A 26,254-nucleotide genomic window follows, 5' to 3' on the forward strand; every position below is an offset into this window, starting at 1 on the left:
TCCAACACACTTCAACCTCTACCACCAAGAGTCCTCCACACTTCAACCTCTACCACCAAGAGCCCTCCACACTTCACCCTCTACCACCAAGAGTCCTCCACACTTCAACCTCTACCACCAAGAGTCCAACACACTTCAACCTCTGCCACCAAGAGCCCTCCACACTTCAACCTCTGCCACCAAGAGTCCTCCACACTTCACCCTCTACCACCAAGAGCCCTCCACACTTCAACCTCTACCACCAAGAGTCCTCCACACTTCACCCTCTACCACCAAGAGCCCTCCACACTTCAACCTCTACCACCAAGAGTCCAACACACTTCAACCTCTACCACCAAGAGCCCTCCACACTTCACCCTCTACCACCAAGAGTCCAACACACTTCAACCTCTACCACCAAGAGTCCTCCACACTTCAACCTCTACCACCAAGAGTCCTCCACACTTCAGCCTCTACCACCAAGAGTCCTCCACACTTCAGCCTCTACCACCAAGAGTCCTCCACACTTCAACCTCTACCACCAAGAGTCCTCCACACTTCAACCTCTACCACCAAGAGTCCTCCACACTTCAACCTCTATAACCAAGAGCCCTCCACACTTCAACCTTTACCACCAACAGTCCTCCACACTTCACATTCTACCGCCAAGAGTCCAACACACTTCAATCTCTACCACCAAGAGTCCAACACACTTCAACCTCTACCACCAAGAATCCCCCACACTTCAACCTCTACCACCAAGAGTCCTCCACACTTCAACCTCTGCCACCAAGACCAACACACTTCAACCTCTACCACCTAGAGCCCTCCACACTTCAACCTCTACTACCAAGAGTCCTCCACACTTCACATTCTACCACCAAGAGTCCTCCACACTTCACATTCTACCACCAAGAGTCCTCCACACTTCACATTCTACCACCAAGAGTCCTCCACACTTCAACCTCTACCACCAAGAGCCCTCCACACTTCACATTCTACCGCCAAGAGTCCTCCACACTTCAACCTCTACCACCAAGAGCCCTCCACACTTCAACCTCTACCACCAAGAGTCCTCCACACTTCAAACTATACCACCAAGAGCCCTCCACACTTCAACCTCTACCACCAAGAGTCCAACACACTTCAACCTCTACCGCCAAGAGTCCAACACACTTCAACCTCTACCGCCAAGAGTCCTCCACACTTCAACCTCTACCACCAAGAGCCCTCCACACTTCAACCTCTACCACCAAGAGTCCAACACACTTCAACCTCTACCACCAAGAGTCCAACACACTTCAACCTCTACCACCAAGAGTCCAACACACTTTAACCTCTACCACCAAGAGTCCTCCACACTTCAACCTCTACCACCAAGAGCCCTCCACACTTCAACCTCTACCACCAAGAGTCCAACACACTTCAACCTCTACCACCAAGAGTCCAACACACTTCAACCTCTACCACCAAGAGTCCAACACACTTCAACCTCTACCACCAAGAGTCCAACACACTTCAACCTCTACCACCAAGAGCCCTCCACACTTCACCCTCTACCACCAAGAGTCCAACACACTTCAACCTCTACCACCAAGAGTCCTCCACACTTCAACCTCTACCACCAAGAGTCCAACACACTTCAACCTCTACCACCAAGAGTCCAACACACTTCAACCTCTACCACCAAGAGCCCTCCACACTTCACCCTCTACCACCAAGAGTCCTCCACACTTCAACCTCTACCTCCAAGGGTCCTCCACACTTCACATTCTACCGCCAAGAGTCCTCCACACTTCAACCTCTACCACCAAGAGTCCTCCACCCTTCACATTCCACCACCAAAAGTCATCCAACGTCCACACTTCACATTCTACTGCCAGGAGTCCTCCACACTTCACATTCTACTGCCAAGAGTCCTCCACACTTCACATTCTACTGCCAAGAGTCCTCCACACTTCACATTCCACCACCAAAAGTCATCCAACCTTCAACTTCTACCACCAAGAGTCCTCCACACTTCACATTCTACTGCCAGGAGTCCTCCACACTTCACATTCTATCGCCAAGAGTCCTCCACACTTCAACATCTACTACCAAGAGTCCTCCACACTTCACATTCCACCGCCAAAAGTCATCCAACCTTCAACTTCTACCACCAAGAGTCCTCCACACTTCACATTCTACTGCCAGGAGTCCTCCACACTTCACATTCTACAAAGGAACTATAGAGGGTAGGTTGAGTCATGTAATCAGTACTGTGAATAAAATGACATAATAATAATGGCGAGACTAAGATTAGAGAACTGCGATCATTGGAGGAACTGAAGCCTCACCACAAATTATAATCAGATCCCTATTTCAAGAAATCTAATCTACATCATCACATGACCTCATGTGTCCTCCAACAAAGTCCCCCAACACACGGACCATACAGCAATGTCCTCTGTCACCCCCATCACATAATGATGTCCTCCAATAATGTCCCCCAACACACGGACCATACAGCAATGTCCTCCGACACCCCCATCATACAACCATGTCCTCCAATTATGTCCCCCAACACACAGACCATACAGCAATGTCCTCCGATACCCCCATCCTACGACAATGTCTTCCACACCCCCATCCTACGACATCCTTTCACACCCCCATCATACGACGACGTCCTTCCACACTCCCATCATACAACGACGTCCTTCCACACCCCCATCATACGACGTCCTTCCACACCCCCATCCTACGACGTCCTTCCACACCCCCATCATACAACGACGTCCTTCCACACCCCCATCATACAACGACGTCCTTCCACACCCCCATCATACAACGACGTCCTTCCACACCCCCATCATACTGTTATATTCTCCGTGTTGTGAGAGACACAGGACTCTGGTCTGGAACAACGGTTGTTTATTCAGGACTCACTGTACAGCATTACAGGACAGCTCTGCATATCAATACATCTCTACATGTCTCTAAAGATGGCCACTCTGCCCCTTGACCCTTGTCATCACTCCTGGGTGGAGCCAGCCTTAAAGTGACAGTACATGTGAAACCCTTCAGGTATAACACCTTCCATCCATACCTAAAAAAAAAAACAAAAAAACAAAAAAAAAAAAAACAACAAAACGAGAACAGGCATAAAACAGTAACTCATAATTGTCCAATACAGTCCTCCAACTCAGGAGATTTACATGGTTTCTTCCACGTCCGGATGTGAGAACAACTTCCAGGGAAGCTCCGGGGAGAAAATGGCAGCGGATCACTTTCGGCGGGCCCGTCGAAAGTCTCGTAACCGGTCTTGCATTTGAAACCGGTCAGGAGGGCGACAGTGTCGTTGAGGACGGGCACCCAGCGACTCGGGGCTGGAGGAAGCAGGGCTGGCCGGAATGGACACCGGCGGGGCCAAGAGGGGATTCCCTAGCTCAGAGGGTGAGCAGACCTCTGGACCAGGGCTGGAGGGCTCTGTTGGAGCTGAGTTCAAAAGTTCAGAGTCTCCCCAAGCATCAGTCTCAATGCCTCCTGATCCGGTAGGAGCAGATCCTTGAGACACTGGAGGTGCAGCCGATGTCAGGGATTCGGGCAGCTGAGAACGAGAACGCAATTGGTCCGCATGCCGTCTGCAAATGGAACCATCTTCCAGGCAGACCCTATACATTTTGGGTCCCAAAGTCTCTGCGACGATAGCAGGAAGCCAACGAGTGTTGGAAGCGCCATAAGATCGGGCCCATACCTTTTGCTGGGCTGTAAACCGGGGAATCTCGTCGTGTTCGACCCTCTTGTCTTGGGACTGCCGTACATGTTCCTGGACCGTTTGAGGGCGGAGCATATCCAAAACAGTCCATGGCTGCCGACCCAAAAGAAGTTCAGCTGGAGTTTTCCCAGTGGTTGCATGTGGTGTGGTTCTGTAAGCAGAAAGGAAGGAGTCCAGCTGCTGGGGTGACAGGGACTGTTGTTTACTTGTAGCCACAGTAGCTTTGAAATAGCGTTTGAAGGTCTGTACAAACCTTTCTGCTTGACCATTTGTAGCCGGGTGGTAAGGTGCGGTCAACTTGTGTTTGATGTTGTGGGCAGTCAGGAAACCCTGAAACTCCTGGCTTGTGAATTGTGCACCGTTGTCTGTGACAATTTCTCTGGGGTATCCAAACGTAGCAGCGAGATGTAACAGTATGGAAATCGTCGCCTTAGTCGTTGGCTGAGTAACAGGAACGACCTCAGGCCACTTTGAATGGGCATCAATAATGATCAAAAAGGTGTGTCCTCTGATCGGGCCTGCAAAGTCCAAGTGTAGGCGAAACCAGGGAACCGTGGGCCAAGTCCAGGGCTGGACGCACCCTCGAGGAGGGTCTCTCGCAGTTTGTGCACATCCAGCACACGCATTCACATATGTCGTGATATCGGAGTCGAGGTTTGGCCACCACACATAGCCTCGGGCCTTTTGTTTCATACGTGTGCCCCCGGGATGACCAGTATGTAGCAATTCCAGAATGTGTCTCCGGAGGGTCTGTGGAACGATCACTCGGTCTCCCCATAAAACACAGTTGCCAGACACAGTTAATTCCAGACGCCTACGGAAGTAAGGCTCGTAATCCTGTGTGACAGTTGCAGGCCAACCGTACCGTACCCAGGAGAGTATTGTCTTAAGGAAGGTATCCTTGGCTGTATGGGCTGCTACTTCCCCGGAAGACAGAAAGGACAGGCTGGTGTAACGACAACTCTTGACAGGTGGAGAAGAGTCTGTTAATGTCCTTGTCAGACGGGACATGGCGTCTGCATTAGCGTTGGCATCATGGCTGCGATACTGGATTTTGTAGCTATATGCTCCCAAGAATAGGGCATAGCGTTGAAGACGGGCTGCAGTCGTCTGGGAGATGCCTTTGTCAGGGCTAAAGATCTGAAGGAGTGGTTTATGATCAGTCAGTATGGTGAATTCCCTACCATACAGGTAAAGATGAAACTTCTTAATTGCCCATATGAGCGCCAGAGCCTCTTTGTCAATGTGAGAGTAATTGCTTTCTGCTTTTGTCAAGGACCTGGAGGCGAATGCCACAGGTTTCTCTGACCCATCTGGTAAAACGTGAGATAGTACAGCCCCTAGACCATAGGGTGAGGCATCACAAGCCAAGGTGAGAGGCCTTTGGAGGTCATAGTGCACGAGCATGCGTGACGCCAACAGCTTTCGCTTAGAAACTTCAAAAGCACGTTGGCATGCAGCCGACCAGTTCCATCTGGAGTGTTTCTCCAAAAGCTTGTTTAATGGAAACAAAGTGTGTGCTAGATCCGGCAGGAATTTGTGGTAATAGTTCAGCAAGCCCAGGTATGATCGCAGCTGCTGGACGTTGGTCGGGGCTGGAGCTTTTACTAAAGCATCAACTTTGGCTTCCGTGGTGTGTATACCCTCTGCATCCACAAGGTGGCCACAAAACTCCAATTTAGGTACCATGAATTGGCATTTCGCTAAGTTCACTTTTAGACCCTGCTCTTGGAGTCTGGCCAACACAAGCTCCACGTTATGCTTGTGTTCCTGGTCCGTCAGGCCCGTGATGAGCATGTCATCTAACAGGCACTGTGTGAAAGGAATGTCCGCCAAAATCTCATCCATTTTGCGTTGCCAAATGGCTGGGGCGGAGGCTACCCCAAACACCATCCGATTGTATTCATACAGTCCCTTGTGAGTGTTGATGGTTAGAAACTTGCGGGACGAAGGGTGGACCTCAAACTGTAAATAAGCTTGCCTGAGATCAAGCTTGGTGAACTTTTGACCTCCTGCAAGAGAGGCAAAAATGTCATCTTCTCTGGGTAGGGGATACTGGTCTATCTCCAGTTGAGAATTTAGTGCCATGCGGAAATCGCCACAAATGCGTAAGTCCCCATTCGCTTTCTTTACTGGTACAACTGGTGATGCCCACTCGCTGTGCTCTACCTTTGAGATGACACCTTGTTCCTCCAGCCGGCTTAGTTCAGCTTCCACACTTGCTCGGAGTGCGAAAGGTACTGTCCGAGCTTTGAAGAACCTAGGCTGGGCATTGGGTTTCAGCCTGAGTCTCACACAGTCATGCTTTATTTTTCCCAAATGGTTATCAAAGACTTGCGGGAATCGCTGTTTCAGGGACTTCACCCATCCCTCTTCATCCCCTGATGGGATGGTCACGGTGTTGCAGGGGTTAATGGCGATGTCTGGCATGCCAAAGTGAGCAATCCAGTCTCTCCCAAAAAGAGGGGGTCCCCCATGTTCTAGGATATATAATGGCATTCTCTTTGTCTGACCCTTGTAGGATACCTGTACTTTCACGTACCCCAGTGGGTGGAGTATCTGCTTTGAGTATGTCTGCAGTTTGATTGGTGTTGGACGGACAGTTGTTCGGATCAGAAGTTTTCTCCATTGTTTCTGGGTGATAACTGAAACTGCTGCTCCTGTGTCTACATCCATCTTGAGTTTCTTTCCTTCCACGGTTACCTCTACAGTCATTGCAGAGGGTGCTGAATGCATATGATGTATGTCTAATCTGTGGAGCAATTCCTCATCCTCTGATTCAGATGACGATGTATATCTTCCCACCATATATGCCTTTGTCCTGGTGTTCAGAGGTTGTTTATTTCGCACCTTCTTACTACGGCAGACTCGTTTCAGATGGCCTGCCTTACCACAATTATGACAGAGCTGATCCTTAAACCGGCAGACTTTGTGATCATGGTCTGTATTCCCACAACGGTAGCAAGCTGACGTCCTGGTTGGTGAGGGTCTATATTTACCGTTAGCTGCAGTTTGCTTGACTGCTGTTCTGAAAACTTCCTCTTTAACCTCTCCCCTTCTGCTCTGGGGGTTCAAAGCTTCTGTATCTTTCACAGCCATTTCCATCACTGAAGCTATCTCAATTGCCTTTGTAAGGGTAAGGTCTTTCTCTGTTAACAGTCTCTTTTGGCTAGACTCACTATTTCACTTAATGTCCCGATCAATGACATTTTCCTGCTGGGCTCTGTGGGTGTTTGTATTCCTGACAATCCAGAGTTTTTTTTTCTTCCTTTCCTTTCTCACACGGATAGTAACCTTGAAAATCCCATCCTCGTCGCCACTGTTATATTCTCCGTGTTGTGAGAGACACAGGACTCTGGTCTGGAACAACGGTTGTTTATTCAGGACTCACTGTACAGCATTACAGGACAGCTCTGCATATCAATACATCTCTACATGTCTCTAAAGATGGCCACTCTGCCCCTTGACCCTTGTCATCACTCCTGGGTGGAGCCAGCCTTAAAGTGACAGTACATGTGAAACCCTTCAGGTATAACACATACGACGTCCTTCCACACCCCCAACATACAACGACGCCCTTCCACACCCCCATCCTACGACGTCCTTCCACACCCCCATCATACAACGAAGTCCTTCCACACCCCCATCATACAACGACGTCCTTCCACACCCCCATCATACGACGTCCTTCCACACCCCCATCATACGACGTCCTTCCACACCCCCATCCTACGACGTCCTTCCACAACCCCATCATACAATGACGTCCTTCCACACCCCCATCATACAACGACGTCCTTCCCCTCCCCATCATACAACGACGTCCTTCCACACCCCCATCATACAACGACATCCTTCCACACCCCCATCATACAACGACGTCCTTCCCCTCCCCATCATACGACGTCCTTCCACACCCCCATCATACAACGACGTCCTTCCACAACCCCATCATACAACGACGTCCTTCCACACCCCCATCATACGACGACGTCCTTCCACACCCCCAACATACAACGACGTCCTTCCACACCCCCATCATACAACGACGTCCTTCCCCACCCCCATCATACAACGACGTCCTTCCACACCCTCATCATGCCACGACGTCCTTCCACACCCCCATCATACAACAACGTCCTTCCACATCCCCATCATACGACGACGTCCTTCCACACCCCCATCATACGACGACATCCTTCCACACCCCCATCATACAACGACGTCTTTCCACACCCCCATCATACAAATACGTCCTTCCACACCCCCATCATACGACGACGGCCTTCCACACCCCCATCATACGACGACGTCCTTCCACACCCCCATCATACAACGACGTCCTTCCACACCCCCATCATACGACGACATCCTTCCACACCCCCATCATACGACGACGTCCTTCCACACCCCCATCATACAACGACGTCCTTCCACACCCCCATCATACAACGACGTCCTTCCTCACCCCCATCATACGACGACGTCCTTCCTCACCCCCATCATACGACGACATCCTTCCACACCCCCATCATACGACGACGTCCTTCCACACCCCCATCATACGACGATGTCCTTCCACACCCCCATCATACGACGACGTCCTTCCACACCCCCATCATACGACGACATCCTTCCACACCCCCATCATACAACGACGTCCTTCCACACCCCCATCATACAACGATGTCCTTCCACACCCCCATCATACGAATACGTCCTTCCACACCCCCATCATACGACGACGTCCTTCCACACCCCCATCATACAAATACGTCCTTCCACACCCCCATCATACAAATACGTCCTTCCACACCCCCATCATACGACGACGTCCTTCCACACCCCCATCATACAAATACGTCCTTCCACACCCCCATCATACGACGACGTCCTTCCACACCCCCATCATACAACAACGTCCTTCCACACACCCATCATACGACGTCCTTCCACACCCCCATCATACGACGACGTCCTTCCACACCCCCATCATACAACGACGTCCTTCCACACCCCCATCATACAACGACATCCTTCCACACCCCCATCATACGACAACGTCCTTCCACACCCCCATCATACGACAACGTCCTTCCACACCCTCATCATACGACGACGTCCTTCCACACCCCCATCATACGACAACGTTCTTCCACACCCTCATCATACAACGACGTCCTTCCACACCCCCATCGTACAACAACGTCCTTCCACACCCCCATCATACGACGACATCCTTCCACACCCCCATCATACAACAACGTCCTTCCTCACCCCCATCATACAACAACGTCCTTCCACACCCTCATCATACGACGACGTCCTTCCACACCCCCATCATACGACAACGTTCTTCCACACCCTCATCATACAACGACGTCCTTCCACACCCCCATCGTACAACAACGTCCTTCCACACCCCCATCATACGACGACATCCTTCCACACCCCCATCATACAACAACGTCCTTCCTCACCCCCATCATACAACAACGTCCTTCCACACCCCCATCATACAACGACGCCCTTCCACACCCTCATCATACGACGACGTCCTTCCACACCCCCATCATACAACGATGTCCTTCCACACCCCCATCATACGACGTCCTTCCACACCCCCATCATACAACGACGTCCTTCTACACCCCCATCATACGACAACGTCCTTCCACACCCCCATCATACAACAACGTCCTTCCACACCCCCATCATACAACAACGTCCTTCCACACCCCCATCATACAACAACGTCCTTCCACACCCCCATCATACAACAACGTCCTTCCACACCCCCATCATACAACGACGTCCTTCCACACCCCCATCATACCACGACATCCTTTCACACCCTCATCATGCCACGACGTCCTTCCACACCCCCATCATACAACGACGTCCTTCCACACCCACATCATACAACGATATCCTTCCACACCCTCATCATGCCACGACGTCCTTCCACACCCTCATCATGCCACGACGTCCTTCCACACCCCCATCATACGACGACGTCCTTCCACACCCCCATCATACAACGACGTCCTTCCACACCCTCATCATGCCACGACGTCCTTCCACACTGTTATACCTGAAGGGTTTCACATGTACTGTCACTTTAAGGCTGGCTCCACCCAGGAGTGATGACAAGGGTCAAGGGGCAGAGTGGCCATCTTTAGACACATGTAGAGATGTATTGATATGCAGAGCTGTCCTGTAATGCTGTACAGTGAGTCCTGAATAAACAACCGTTGTTCCAGACCAGAGTCCTGTGTCTCTCACAACACGGAGAATATAACAGTGGCGACGAGGATGGGATTTACAAGGTTACTATCCGTGTGAGAAAGGAAAGGAAGAAAAAAAAAACTCTGGATTGTCAGGAATACAAAACCCACAGAGCCCAGCAGGAAAATGTCATTGATCGGGACATTAAGTGAATTTGATGGCGAACAGACAACGTGGATTTCTTGGATTGAAAGATTAGAACAATATTTCTGTGCAAATGCCATCCCAGGCGACAGGCAAGTAGCAGTATTTCTGACACTGGTTGGTGCTAGGACATATGACACTCTTAGGGATCTCCTTTTCCCTGAAAAACCAGCAACTAAGACCTTGGCAGAGCTCCTGACACTGTTAGGAAATCACTTCCAGCCTAAACCACTAGAGATTGCAGAAAGATTCCGGTTCTATCAGCGGCAGCAGCAGCCGGGTGAAGATATTAAGGCTTATGTGCTCGCCCTTCGCAGACTAGCCTCAACTTGTTCTTTTGGGGAGTATTTACCAACTGCACTGAGGGATAAGTTTGTCATGGGACTGAATAGTGAGTCTAGCCAAAAGAGACTTAACAGAGAAAGACCTTACCCTTACAAAGGCAATTGAGATAGCTTCAGTGATGGAAATGGCTGTGAAAGATACAGAGGCATTGAACCCCCAGAGCAGAAGGGGAGAGGTTAAAGAGGAAGTTTTCAGAACAGCAGTCAAGCAAACTGCAGCTAACGGTAAATATAGAACCTCACCAACCAGGACGTCAGCTTGCTACCGTTGTGGGAATACAGACCATGATCACAAAGTCTGCCGGTTTAAGGATCAGCTCTGTCATAATTGTGGAAAGGCAGGCCATCTGAAACGAGTCTGCCGTAGTAAGAAGGTGCGAAATAAACAACCTCTGAACCCCAGGACAAAGGCATATATGGTGGGAAGATATACATCGTCATCTGAATCAGAGGATGAGGAAGTGCTCCACAGATTGGACATACATCATATGCATTCAGCACCCTCTGCAATGACTGTAGAGGTAACCGTGGAAGGAAAGAAACTCAAGATGGATGTAGACACAGGAGCAGCAGTTTCAGTTATCACCCAGAAACAATGGAGAAAACTTCTGATCCGAACAACTGTCCGTCCAACACCAATCAAACTGCAGACATATTCAAAGCAGATACTCCACCCACTGGGGTACGTGAAAGTACAGGTATCCTACAAGGGTCAGACAAAGAGAATACCATTGTATATCCTAGAACATGGGGGACCCCCTCTTTTTGGGAGAGACTGGATTGCTCACTTTGGCATGCCAGACATCGCCATTAACCCCTGCAACAGCGTGACCATCCCATCAGGGGATGAAGAGGGATGGGTGAAGTCCCTGAAACAGCGATTCCCGCAAGTCTTTGATAACCATTTGGGAAAAATAAAGCATGACTGTGTGAGACTCAGGCTGAAACCCAATGCCCAGCCTAGGTTCTTCAAAGCTCGGACGGTACCTTTCGCACTCCGAGCAGGTGTGGAAGCTGAACTAAGCCGGCTGGAGGAACAAGGTGTCATCTCAAAGGTAGAGCACAGCGAGTGGGCATCACCAGTTGTACCAGTAAAGAAAGCGAATGGGGACTTACGCATTTGTGGCGATTTCCGCATGGCACTAAATTCTCAACTGGAGATAGACCAGTATCCCCTACCCAGAGTAGATGACATTTTTGCCTCTCTTGCAGGAGGTCAAAAGTTCACCAAGCTTGATCTCAGGCAAGCTTATTTACAGTTTGAGGTCCACCCTTCGTCCCGCAAGTTTCTAACAATCAACACTCACAAGGGACTGTATGAATACAATCGGATGGTGTTTGGGGTAGCCTCCGCCCCAGCCATTTGGCAACGCAAAATGGATGAGATTTTGGCGGACATTCCTTTCACACAGTGCCTGTTAGATGACATGCTCATCACGGGCCTGACGGACCAGGAACACAAGCGTAACGTGGAGCTTGTGTTGGCCAGACTCCAAGAGCAGGGTCTAAAAGTGAACTTAGCGAAATGCCAATTCATGGTACCTAAATTGGAGTTTTGTGGCCACCTTGTGGATGCAGAGGGTATACACACCACGGAAGCCAAAGTTGATGCTTTAGTAAAAGCTCCAGCCCCGACCAACGTCCAGCAGCTGCGATCATACCTGGGCTTGCTGAACTATTACCACAAATTCCTGCCGGATCTAGCACACACTTTGTTTCCATTAAACAAGCTTTTGGAGAAACACTCCAGATGGAACTGGTCGGCTGCATGCCAACGTGCTTTTGAAGTTTCTAAGCGAAAGCTGTTGGCGTCACGCATGCTCGTGCATTATGACCTCCAAAGGCCTCTCACCTTGGCTTGTGATGCCTCACCCTATGGTCTAGGGGCTGTACTATCTCACGTTTTACCAGATGGGTCAGAGAAACCTGTGGCATTCGCCTCCAGGTCCTTGACAAAAGCAGAAAGCAATTACTCTCACATTGACAAAGAGGCTCTGGCGCTCATATGGGCAATTAAGAAGTTTCATCTTTACCTGTATGGTAGGGAATTCACCATACTGACTGATCATAAACCACTCCTTCAGATCTTTAGCCCTGACAAAGGCATCTCCCAGACGACTGCAGCCCGTCTTCAACGCTATGCCCTATTCTTGGGAGCATATAGCTACAAAATCCAGTATCGCAGCCATGATGCCAACGCTAATGCAGACGCCATGTCCCGTCTGACAAGGACATTAACAGACTCTTCTCCACCTGTCAAGAGTTGTCGTTACACCAGCCTGTCCTTTCTGTCTTCCGGGGAAGTAGCAGCCCATACAGCCAAGGATACCTTCCTTAAGACAATACTCTCCTGGGTACGGTACGGTTGGCCCGCAACTGTCACACAGGATTATGAGCCTTACTTCCGTAGGCGTCTGGAATTAACTGTGTCTGGCAACTGTGTTTTATGGGGAGACCGAGTGATCGTTCCACAGGCCCTCCGGAGACACATTCTGGACTTGCTACATACTGGTCATCCCGGGGGTACACGTATGAAACAAAAGGCCCGAGGCTATGTGTGGTGGCCGAACCTCGACTCCGATATCACGACATATGTGAATGCGTGTGCTGGATGTGCACAAACTGCGAGAGACCCTCCTCGAGGGTGCGTCCAGCCCTGGACTTGGCCCACGGTTCCCTGGTTTCGCCTACACTTGGACTTTGCAGGCCCGATCAGAGGACACACCTTTTTGATCATTATTGATGCCCATTCAAAGTGGCCTGAGGTCGTTCCTGTTACTCAGCCAACGACTAAGGCGACGATTTCCATACTGTTACATCTCGCTGCTACGTTTGGATACCCCAGAGAAATTGTCACAGACAACGGTGCACAATTCACAAGCCAGGAGTTTCAGGGTTTCCTGACTGCCCACAACATCAAACACAAGTTGACCGCACCTTACCACCCGGCTACAAATGGTCAAGCAGAAAGGTTTGTACAGACCTTCAAACACTATTTCAAAGCTACTGTGGCTACAAGTAAACAACAGTCCCTGTCACCCCAGCAGCTGGACTCCTTCCTTTCTGCTTACAGAACCACACCACATGCAACCACTGGGAAAACTCCAGCTGAACTTCTTTTGGGTCGGCAGCCATGGACTGTTTTGGATATGCTCCGCCCTCAAACGGTCCAGGAACATGTACGGCAGTCCCAAGACAAGAGGGTCGAACACGACGAGATTCCCCGGTTTACAGCCCAGCAAAAGGTATGGGCCTGATCTTATGGCGCTTCCAACACTCGTTGGCTTCCTGCTATCGTCGCAGAGACTTTGGGACCCAAAATGTATCGGGTCTGCCTGGAAGATGGTTCCATTTGCAGAAGGCATGCGGACCAATTGCGTTCTCGTTCTCAGCTGCCCGAATCCCTGACATCGGCTGCACCTCCAGTGTCTCAAGGATCTGCTCCTACCGGATCAGGAGGCATTGAGACTGATGCTTGGGGAGACTCTGAACTTTTGAACTCAGCTCCAACAGAGCCCTCCAGCCCTGGTCCAGAGGTCTGCTCACCCTCTGAGCTAGGGAATCCCCTCTTGGCCCCGCCGGTGTCCATTCCGGCCAGCCCTGCTTCCTCCAGCCCCGAGTCGCTGGGTGCCCGTCCTCAACGACACTGTCGCCCTCCTGACCGGTTTCAAATGCAAGACCGGTTACGAGACTTTCGACGGGCCCGCCGAAAGTGATCCGCTGCCATTTTCTCCCCGGAGCTTCCCTGGAAGTTGTTCTCACATCCGGACATGGAAGAAACCATGTAAATCTCCTGAGTTGGAGGACTGTATTGGACAATTATGAGTTACTGTTTTATGCCTGTTCTCGTTTTGTTGTTTTTTTTGTTTTGTTTTTTGTTTTTTTTTAGGTATGGATGGAAGGTGTTATACCTGAAGGGTTTCACATGTACTGTCACTTTAAGGCTGGCTCCACCCAGGAGTGATGACAAGGGTCAAGGGGCAGAGTGGCCATCTTTAGACACATGTAGAGATGTATTGATATGCAGAGCTGTCCTGTAATGCTGTACAGTGAGTCCTGAATAAACAACCGTTGTTCCAGACCAGAGTCCTGTGTCTCTCACAACACGGAGAATATAACACATACGACGACATCCTTCCACACCCCCATCATACAAATACGTCCTTCCACACCCCCATCATACGACGACGTCCTTCCACACCACCATCATACAACGACGTCCTTCCACACCCCCATCATACGACGACGTCCTTCCACACCCCCATCATACGACGACGTCCTTCCACACCCCCATCATACGACGACGTCCTTCCACACCCCCACCATACGACGACGTCCTTCCACACCCCTATCATACAACGACGTCCTTCCACACCCCCATCATACGACGACGTCCTTCCACACCCCCATCATACGACAACGTTCTTCCACACCCCCATCATACGATGACGTCCTTCCACACCCCCATCATACAAATACGTCCTTCCACACCCCCATCATACAAATACGTCCTTCCACACCCCCATCATACAAATACGTCCTTCCACACCCCCATCATACCACGACATCCTTCCACACCCTCATCATGCCACGACGTCCTTCCACACCCCCATCATACAAATACGTCCTTCCACACCCCCATCATACAACGACGTCCTTCCACACCCCCATCATACGACGACGTCCTTCCACACCCCCATCATACAAATACGTCCTTCCACACCCCCATCATACGACGACGTCCTTCCACACCCCCATCATACGACGACGTCCTTCCACACCCCCATCATACGACGACATCCTTCCACACCCCCATCATACAACAACGTCTTTCCACATCCCCCATCATACGACAACGTCCTTCCACACCCCCATCATACGACGACGTCCTTCCACACCCCCATCATACAACGACGTCCTTCCACACCCCCATCATACGACGACGTCCTTCCACACCCCCATCATACGACGACGTCCTTCCACACCCCCATCATACGACGACGTCCTTCCACACCCCCATCATACGACAACGTTCTTCCACACCCCCATCATACGACGACGTCCTTCCACACCCCCATCATACGACGACATCCTTCCACACCCCCATCATACGACGACGCCTTTCCACACCCCCATCATACAAATACGTCCTTCCACACCCCCATCATACAAATACGTCCTTCCACACCCCCATCATACAACAACGTCCTTCCACACCCCCATCATACGACGACGTCCTTCCACACCCCCATCATACAACGACGTCCTTCCACACCACCATCATACAACGACGTCCTTCCACACCCCCATCATACGACGACGTCCTTCCACACCCCCATCATATGACGACGTCCTTCCACACCCCCATCATACAACAACGTCCTTCCACACCCCCATCATACAACGATATCCTTCCACACCCCCATCATACGACGACGTCCTTCCACACCCCCATCATACGACGACGTCCTTCCACACCCCCATCATACGACGACGTCCTTCCACACCCCCATCATACAAATACGTCCTTCCACACCCCCATCATACAACGACGTCCTTCAACACCCCCATCATACCATGACATCCTTCCACACCCCCATCATACAACGACGTCCTTCCACACCCCCATCATACAACGACGTCCTTCCACACCACCATCATACAACGACGTCCTTCCACACCCCCATCATACGACGACGTCCTTCCACACCCCCATCATACGACGACATTCTTCCACACCCCCATCATACAACAACGTCTTTCCACATCCCCCATCATACGACGACGTCCTTCCACACCCCCATCATACAACGAAGTCCTTCCACACCCCCATCATACAACGACGTCCTTCCACACCCCCATCATACGACGACATCCTTCCACACCCCCATCATACAACGACGTCCTTCCACACCCCCATCCTACGACGGCGTCCTTCCACACCCCCATCATACGACAACACCCTTCCACACCCCCATCATACAACAACATCCTTCCACACCCCCATCATACGACGACGTCCTTCCACACCCCCATCATACGACGACATCCTTCCACACCCCCATCATACAACGGCGTCCATCCACACCCCCATCATACAACGACGTCCTTCCACACCCTCATCATACAACGTCCTTCCACACCCCCATCCTACGACGTCCTTCCACACCCCCATCATACAACATCCTTCCACACCCCCATCATACGACGACGTCCTTCCACACCCCCATCATACGACGACGTCCTTCCACACCCCCATCATACGACGACATCCTTCCACACCCCCATCATACAACAACGTCTTTCCACATCCCCCATCATACGACAACGTCCTTCCACACCCCCATCATACAACAACATCCTTCCACACCCCCATCATACAACAACGTCTTTCCACATCCCCCATCATACGACGACGTCCTTCCACACCCCCATCATACGACAACGTTCTTCCACACCCCCATCATACGACGACGTCCTTCCACACCCCCATCATACGACGACATCCTTCCACACCCCCATCATACAACGACGTCCTTCCACACCCCCATCATACGACGACGTCCTTCCACACCCCCATCATACGACGACATCCTTCCACACCCCAATCATACGACGACGCCTTTCCACACCCCCATCATACAAATACGTCCTTCCACACCCCCATCATACAACGACGTCCTTCCACACCCCCATCATACGACGACGTCCTTCCACACCCCCATCATAAGACGACGTCCTTCCACACCCCCATCATACAACGACGTCCTTCCACACCACCATCATACAACGACGTCCATCCACACCACCATCATACAACGACGTCCTTCCACACCCCCATCATACAACGACGTCCTTCCACACCCCCATCATATGACGACGTCCTTCCACACCCCCATCATACAACAACGTCCTTCCACACCCCCATCATACAACGATGTCCTTCCACACCCCCATCATACAACTACGTCCTTCCACACCCCCATCATACGACGACGTCCTTCCACACCCCCATCATACGACGACGTCCTTCCACACCCCCATCATACAACGACGTCCTTCCACACCCCCATCCTACGACGGCGTCCTTCCACACCCCCATCATACGACGACGTCCTTCCACACCCCCATCATACAACGACGTCCTTCCACACCCCCATCATACAACGACGTCCTTCCACACCCCCATCATACAACGACGTCCTTCCACACCCCCATCATACAACGACATCCTTCCACACCCCAATCATACGATGATGTCCTTCCACACCCCCATCATACAACAACGTCCTTCCACACCCCCATCATACAACGACGTCCTTCCACATCCCCATCATATGACGACGTCCTTCCACACCCCCATCATACAACAACGTCCTTCCACACCCCCATCATACAACGATGTCCTTCCACACCCCCATCATACAACTACGTCCTTCCACACCCCCATCATACGACGACGTCCTTCCACACCCCCATCATACGACGACGTCCTTCCACACCCCCATCATACAACGACGTCCTTCCACACCCCCATCCTACGACGGCGTCCTTCCACACCCCCATCATACGACGACGTCCTTCCACACCCCCATCATACAACGACGTCCTTCCACACCCCCATCATACAACGACGTCCTTCCACACCCCCATCATACAACGACGTCCTTCCACACCCCCATCATACAACGACATCCTTCCACACCCCAATCATACGATGATGTCCTTCCACACCCCCATCATACAACAACGTCCTTCCACACCCCCATCATACAACGACGTCCTTCCACACCCCCATCATACAACAACATCCTTTCACACCCCCCATCATACGACGACGCCCTTCCACACCCCCATCATACGACGACGTCCTTCCACACCCCCATCATGCGACGACGTCCTTCCACACCCCCATCATACAACGACGTCCTTCCACACCCCCATCATACAACGACGTCCTTCCACACCCCCATCATACAACGACGTCCTTCCACACCCCCATCATACGACGTCCTTTCACACCCCCATCATACGACGACGCCCTTCCACACCCCCATCATACAACGACGTCCTTCCACACCCTCATCATACAATGACGTCCTTCCACACCCCCATCATACAACGACGTCCTTCCACACCCCCATCATACAACGACGTCCTTCCACACCCCCATCATACAACAACGTCCTTCCACACCCCCATCATACAACAACGTCCTTCCACACCCCCATCATACAACGACGTCCTTCCACACCCCCATCATACAACAACGTCCTTCCACACCCCCATCATACAACGACGTCCTTCCACACCCCCATCATACAACAACGTCCTTCCACACCCTCATACAACAACGTCCTTCCACACCCCCATCATACAACGACGCCCTTCCACACCCCCATCATACAACAACATCCTTCCACACCCCCATCATACAACGACGTCCTTCCACACCATCATACAACGACGCCCTTCCACACCCCCATCATACAACGACGTCCTTCCACACCCCCATCATACAACGACGTCCTTCCACACCATCATACAACGACGTCCTTCCACACCCCCATTATACAACGACGTCCTTCCACACCCCCATCATACAACGACGTCCTTCCACACCCTCATCATACAACAACATCCTTCCACACCCCCATCATACGACGTCCTTCCACACCCCCATCATACAACAACGTCCTTCCACACCCCTATCATACAACGACGTCCTTCCACACCCCCATCATACAACAACGTCCTTCCACACCCTCATCATACAACAACGTCCTTCCACACCCCCATCATACAACGACGCCCTTCCACACCCCCATCATACAACGACGTCCTTCCACACCCCCATCATACGACGACGTCCTTCCACACCCTCATCATACAACAACATCCTTCCACACCCCCATCATACGACGTCCTTCCACACCCCCATCATACAACAACGTCCTTCCACACCCCTATCATACAACGACGTCCTTCCACACCCCCATCATACAACAACGTCCTTCCACACCCCCATCATACAACGACGTCCTTCCACACCCCCATCATACAACGACTCCTTGTACCTGTTCTCTGGAGGTTGTTGAGTTTCTGTAGAAGGCAGAGAAGTTGATCTGACCAGGAAACGGCGGCCATCTTCCCAGATCCTGAGAAAACATGACACGCCTCCTATTATATAACATCCGCTGTGATTGGAGGAGAGAAAACATGACACGCCTCCTATTATATAACATCCGCTGTGATTGGAGGAGGGAAAACATGACACGCCTCCTATTATATCACACACTATTACCAGGACACCGACATCCGAGACCTCGGAGAATGAAATAGTGGGAGGAGTCTAATGTTTTATATCACACACTATTACCAGGACACCGACATCCGAGACCCCGGAGAATGAAATAGTGGGCGGAGTCCAATGTTTTATATCACACACTATTACCAGGACACCGACATCCGAGACCTCGGAGAATGAAATAGTGGGAGGAGTCCAATGTTTTATATCACACACTATTACCAGGACACCGACATCCGAGACCCCGGAGAATGAAATAGTGGGAGGAGTCCAATGTTTTATATCACACACTATTACCAGGACACCGACATCCGAGACCTCGGAGAATGAAATAGTGGGAGGAGCTCCAATGTTTTATATCACACACTATTACTAGGACACCGACATCCGAGACCTCGGAGAATGAAATAGTGGGAGGAGTCCAATGTTTTATATCACACACTATTACCAGGACACCGACATCCGAGACCCCGGAGAATGAAATAGTGGGAGGAGTCCAATGTTTTATATCACACACTATTACCAGGACACCGACATCCGAGACCCCGGAGAATGAAATAGTGGGAGGAGTCCAATGTTTTATATCACACACTATTACCAGGACACCGACATCCGAGACCTCGGAGAATGAAATAGTGGGAGGAGTCCAATGTTTTATATCACACACTATTACCAGGACACCGACATCCGAGACCCCGGAGAATGAAATAGTGGGAGGAGTCCAATGTTTTATATCACACACTATTACCAGGACCCCGACATCCGAGACCTCGGAGAATGAAATAGTGGGAGGAGTCCAATGTTTTATATCACACACTATTACCAGGACACCGACATCCGAGACCCCGGAGAATGAAATAGTGGGAGGAGTCCAATGTTTTATATCACACACTATTACCAGGACACCGACATCCGAGACCCCGGAGAATGAAATAGTGGGAGGAGTCCAATGTTTTATATCACACACTATTACCAGGACACCGACATCCGAGACCCCGGAGAATGAAATAGTGGGAGGAGTCCAATGTTTTATATCACACACTATTACCAGGACACCGACATCAGAGACCTCGGAGAATGAAATAGTGGGAGGAGTCCAATGTTTTATATCACACACTATTACCAGGACACCGACATCCGAGACCCCGGAGAATGAAATAGTGGGAGGAGTCCAATGTTTTATATCACACACTATTACCAGGACACCGACATCAGAGACCTCGGAGAATGAAATAGTGGGAGGAGTCTAATGTTTTATATCACACACTATTACCAGGACACCGACATCCGAGACCTCGGAGAATGAAATAGTGGGAGGGGTCCAATGTTTTATATCACACACTATTACCAGGACCCCGACATCCGAGACCTCGGAGAATGAAATAGTGGGAGGAGCTCCAATGTTTTATATCACACACTATTACCAGGACACCGACATCCGAGACCTCGGAGAATGAAATAGTGGGAGGAGCTCCAATGTTTTATATCACACACTATTACCAGGACACCGACATCCGAGACCTCGGAGAATGAAATAGTGGGAGGAGTCCAATGTTTTATATCACACACTATTACCAGGACCCCGACATCCGAGACCCCGGAGAATGAAATAGTGGGAGGAGTCCAATGTTTTATATCACACACTATTACCAGGACACCGACATCCGAGACCTCGGAGAATGAAATAGTGGGAGGAGTCCAATGTTTTATATCACACACTATTACCAGGACCCCGACATCCGAGACCCCGGAGAATGAAATAGTGGGAGGAGCTCCAATGTTTTATATCACACACTATTACCAGGACACCGACATCCGAGACCCCGGAGAATGAAATAGTGGGCGGAGTCCAATGTTTTATATCACACACTATTACCAGGACACCGACATCCGAGACCTCGGAGAATGAAATAGTGGGAGGAGTCCAATGTTTTATATCACACACTATTACCAGGACCCCGACATCCGAGACCCCGGAGAATGAAATAGTGGGAGGAGCTCCAATGTTTTATATCACACACTATTACCAGGACACCGACATCCGAGACCCCGGAGAATGAAATAGTGGGCGGAGTCCAATGTTTTATATCACACACTATTACCAGGACACCGACATCCGAGACCTCGGAGAATGAAATAGTGGGAGGAGTCCAATGTTTTATATCACACACTATTACCAGGACATCAACATCCGAGACCCCGGAGAATGAAATAGTGGGAGGAGTCCAATGTTTTATATCACACACTATTACCAGGACACCGACATCCGAGACCCCGGAGAATGAAATAGTGGGAGGAGTCCAATGTTTTATATCACACACTATTACCAGGACACCGACATCCGAGACATCGGAGAATGAAATAGTGGGAGGAGCTCCAATGTTTTATATCACACACTATTACTAGGACACCGACATCCGAGACCTCGGAGAATGAAATAGTGGGAGGAGTCCAATGTTTTATATCACATACAATTACCAGGACACCGACATCCGAGACCTCGGAGAATGAAATAGTGGGAGGAGCTCCAATGTTTTATATCACATACTATTACCAGGACACCGACATCCGAGACCTCGGAGAATGAAATAGTGGGAGGAGCTCCAATGTTTTATATCACACACTATTACCAGGACACCGACATCAGAGACCCCGGAGAATGAAATAGTGGGAGGAGTCCAATGTTTTATATCACACACTATTACCAGGACACCGACATCCGAGACCTCGGAGAATGAAATAGTGGGCGGAGTCCAATGTTTTATATCACACACTATTACCAGGACACCGACATCCGAGACCCCGGAGAATGAAATAGTGGGAGGAGTCCAATGTTTTATATCACACACTATTACCAGGACACCGACATCCGAGACCCCGGAGAATGAAATAGTGGGAGGAGTCCAATGTTTTATATCACACACTATTACCAGGACACCGACATCCGAGACCCCGGAGAATGAAATAGTGGGAGGAGTCCAATGTTTTATATCACACACTATTACCAGGACACCGACATCAGAGACCTCGGAGAATGAAATAGTGGGAGGAGTCTAATGTTTTATATCACACACTATTACCAGGACACCGACATCCGAGACCCCGGAGAATGAAATAGTGGGAGGAGTCCAATGTTTTATATCACACACTATTACCAGGACACCGACATCCGAGACCTCGGAGAATGAAATAGTGGGAGGAGTCCAATGTTTTATATCACACACTATTACCAGGACACCGACATCCGAGACCTCGGAGAATGAAATAGTGGGAGGAGTCCAATGTTTTATATCACACACTATTACCAGGACACCGACATCCGAGACCCCGGAGAATGAAATAGTGGGAGGAGTCCAATGTTTTATATCACACACTATTACCAGGACCCCGACATCCGAGACCCCGGAGAATGAAATAGTGGGAGGAGTCCAATGTTTTATATCACACACATTACCAGGACACCGACATCCGAGACCTCGGAGAATGAAATAGTGGGAGGAGCTCCAATGTTTTATATCACACACTATTACCAGGACACCGACATCCGAGACCCCGGAGAATGAAATAGTGGGAGGAGTCCAATGTTTTATATCACACACTATTACCAGGACACCGACATCCGAGACCCCGGAGAATGAAATAGTGGGAGGAGTCCAATGTTTTATATCACACACTATTACTAGGACACCGACATCCGAGACCTCGGAGAATGAAATAGTGGGAGGAGCTCCAATGTTTTATATCACACACTATTACCAGGACACCGACATCCGAGACCTCGGAGAATGAAATAGTGGGAGGAGTCCAATGTTTTAGATCACACACTATTACCAGGACACCGACATCCGAGACCTCGGAGAATGAAATAGTGGGAGGAGTCTAATGTTTTATATCACACACTATTACCAGGACACCGACATCCGAGACCTCGGAGAATGAAATAGTGGGAGGAGTCTAATGTTTTATATCACACACTATTACCAGGACACCGACATCCGAGACCCCGGAGAATGAAATAGTGGGAGGAGTCCAATGTTTTATATCACACACTATTACCAGGACACCGACATCCGAGACCTCGGAGAATGAAATAGTGGGAGGAGCTCCAATGTTTTATATCACACACTATTACCAGGACACCGACATCCGAGACCCCGGAGAATGAAATAGTGGGAGGAGCTCCAATGTTTTATATCACACACTATTACCAGGACACCGACATCCGAGACCCCGGAGAATGAAATAGTGGGAGGAGTCCAATGTTTTATATCACACACTATTACCAGGACACCGACATCCGAGACCTCGGAGAATGAAATAGTGGGAGGAGTCCAATGTTTTATATCACACACTATTACCAGGACACCGACATCCGAGACCCCGGAGAATGAAATAGTGGGAGGAGTCCAATGTTTTATATCACACACTATTACCAGGACACCGACATCCGAGACCTCGGAGAATGAAATAGAGGGAGGAGTCCAATGTTTTATATCACACACTATTACCAGGACACCGACATCCGAGACCCCGGAGAATGAAATAGTGGGAGGAGTCCAATGTTTTATATCACACACTATTACCAGGACACCGACATCCGAGACCTCGGAGAATGAAATAGTGGGAGGAGTCCAATGTTTTATATCACACACTATTACCAGGACACCGACATCCGAGACCCCGGAGAATGAAATAGTGGGAGGAGCTCCAATGTTTTATATCACACACTATTACCAGGACACCGACATCCGAGACCTCGGAGAATGAAATAGTGGGAGGAGTCCAATGTTTTATATCACACACTATTACCAGGACACCGACATCCGAGACCTCGGAGAATGAAATAGTGGGAGGAGCTCCAATGTTTTATATCACACACTATTACCAGGACACCGACATCCGAGACCCCGGAGAATGAAATAGTGGGAGGAGCTCCAATGTTTTATATCACACACTATTACCAGGACACCGACATCTGAGACCTCGGAGAATGAAATAGTGGGAGGAGTCCAATGTTTTATATCACACACTATTACCAGGACACCGACATCCGAGACCCCGGAGAATGAAATAGTGGGAGGGGCTCCAATGTTTTATATCACACACTATTACCAGGACACCGACATCCGAGACCCCGGAGAATGAAATAGTGGGAGGAGCTTCAATGTTTTATATCACACACTATTACCAGGACACCGACATCCGAGACCTCGGAGAATGAAATAGTGGGAGGAGTCCAATGATTTATATCACACACTATTACCAGGACACCGACATCCGAGACCCCGGAGAATGAAATAGTGGGAGGAGTCCAATGTTTTATATCACACACTATTACCAGGACACCGACATCCGAGACCCCGGAGAATGAAATAGTGGGAGGAGCTCCAATGTTTTATATCACACACTATTACCAGGACACCGACATCCGAGACCTCGGAGAATGAAATAGTGGGAGGAGTCCAATGTTTTATATCACACACTATTACCAGGACACCGACATCCGAGACCCCGGAGAATGAAATAGTGGGAGGAGTCCAATGTTTTATATCACACACTATTACCAGGACACCGACATCCGAGACCCCGGAGAATGAAATAGTGGGAGGAGCTCCAATGTTTTATATCACACACTATTACCAGGACACCGACATCCGAGACCTCGGAGAATGAAATAGTGGGAGGAGTCCAATGTTTTAGATCACACACTATTACCAGGACACCGACATCCGAGACCCCGGAGAATGAAATAGTGGGAGGAGTCCAATGTTTTATATCACACACTATTACCAGGACACCGACATCCGAGACCCCGGAGAATGAAATAGTGGGAGGAGTCCATTGTTTTATATCACACACTATTACCAGGACACCGACATCCGAGACCCCGGAGAATGAAATAGTGGGAGGAGTCCAATGTTTTATATCACACACTATTACCAGGACACCGACATCCGAGACCTCGGAGAATGAAATAGTGGGAGGAGTCTAATGTTTTATATCACACACTATTACCAGGACACCGACATCCGAGACCCCGGAGAATGAAATAGTGGGAGGAGTCTAATGTTTTATATCACACACTATTACCAGGACACCGACATCCGAGACCCCGGAGAATGAAATAGTGGGAGGAGTCCAATGTTTTATATCACACACTATTACCAGGACACCGACATCCGAGACCCCGGAGAATGAAATAGTGGGAGGAGTCCAATGTTTTATATCACAGACTATTACCAGGACACCGACATCCGAGACCTCGGAGAATGAAATAGTGGGAGGAGTCCAATGTTTTATATCACATACTATTACCAGGACACCGACATCCGAGACCTCGGAGAATGAAATAGTGGGAGGAGTCCAATGTTTTATATCACACACTATTACCAGGACACCGACATCAGAGACCCCGGAGAATGAAATAGTGGGAGG

At 50.0% G+C, this 26,254-nt stretch overlaps 1 protein-coding gene across 1 annotated transcript in view; it reads right to left on the bottom strand.

The window, feature by feature from the left end:
* The window catches only part of LOC309544071 (uncharacterized protein), a 32,145-nt gene extending 12,479 nt beyond the window's left edge, over positions 1 to 19,666 (bottom strand). Inside the window, exon 1 of the mRNA XM_082276458.1 lies at positions 19,590 to 19,666. Coding sequence (XP_082132584.1) covers positions 19,590 to 19,659 — 70 coding nt within the window. The 5' untranslated portion in view covers positions 19,660 to 19,666. The remainder of the gene's footprint in view (positions 1 to 19,589) is intronic.
* Positions 19,667 to 26,254: the final 6,588 nt, after the last annotated feature.

Source organism: Pelophylax lessonae (assembly GCF_965119305.1).
Source record: "Pelophylax lessonae genome assembly, contig: HAP1_SCAFFOLD_788, whole genome shotgun sequence".
NCBI classification, from domain to species: Eukaryota; Metazoa; Chordata; class Amphibia; order Anura; family Ranidae; genus Pelophylax; species Pelophylax lessonae.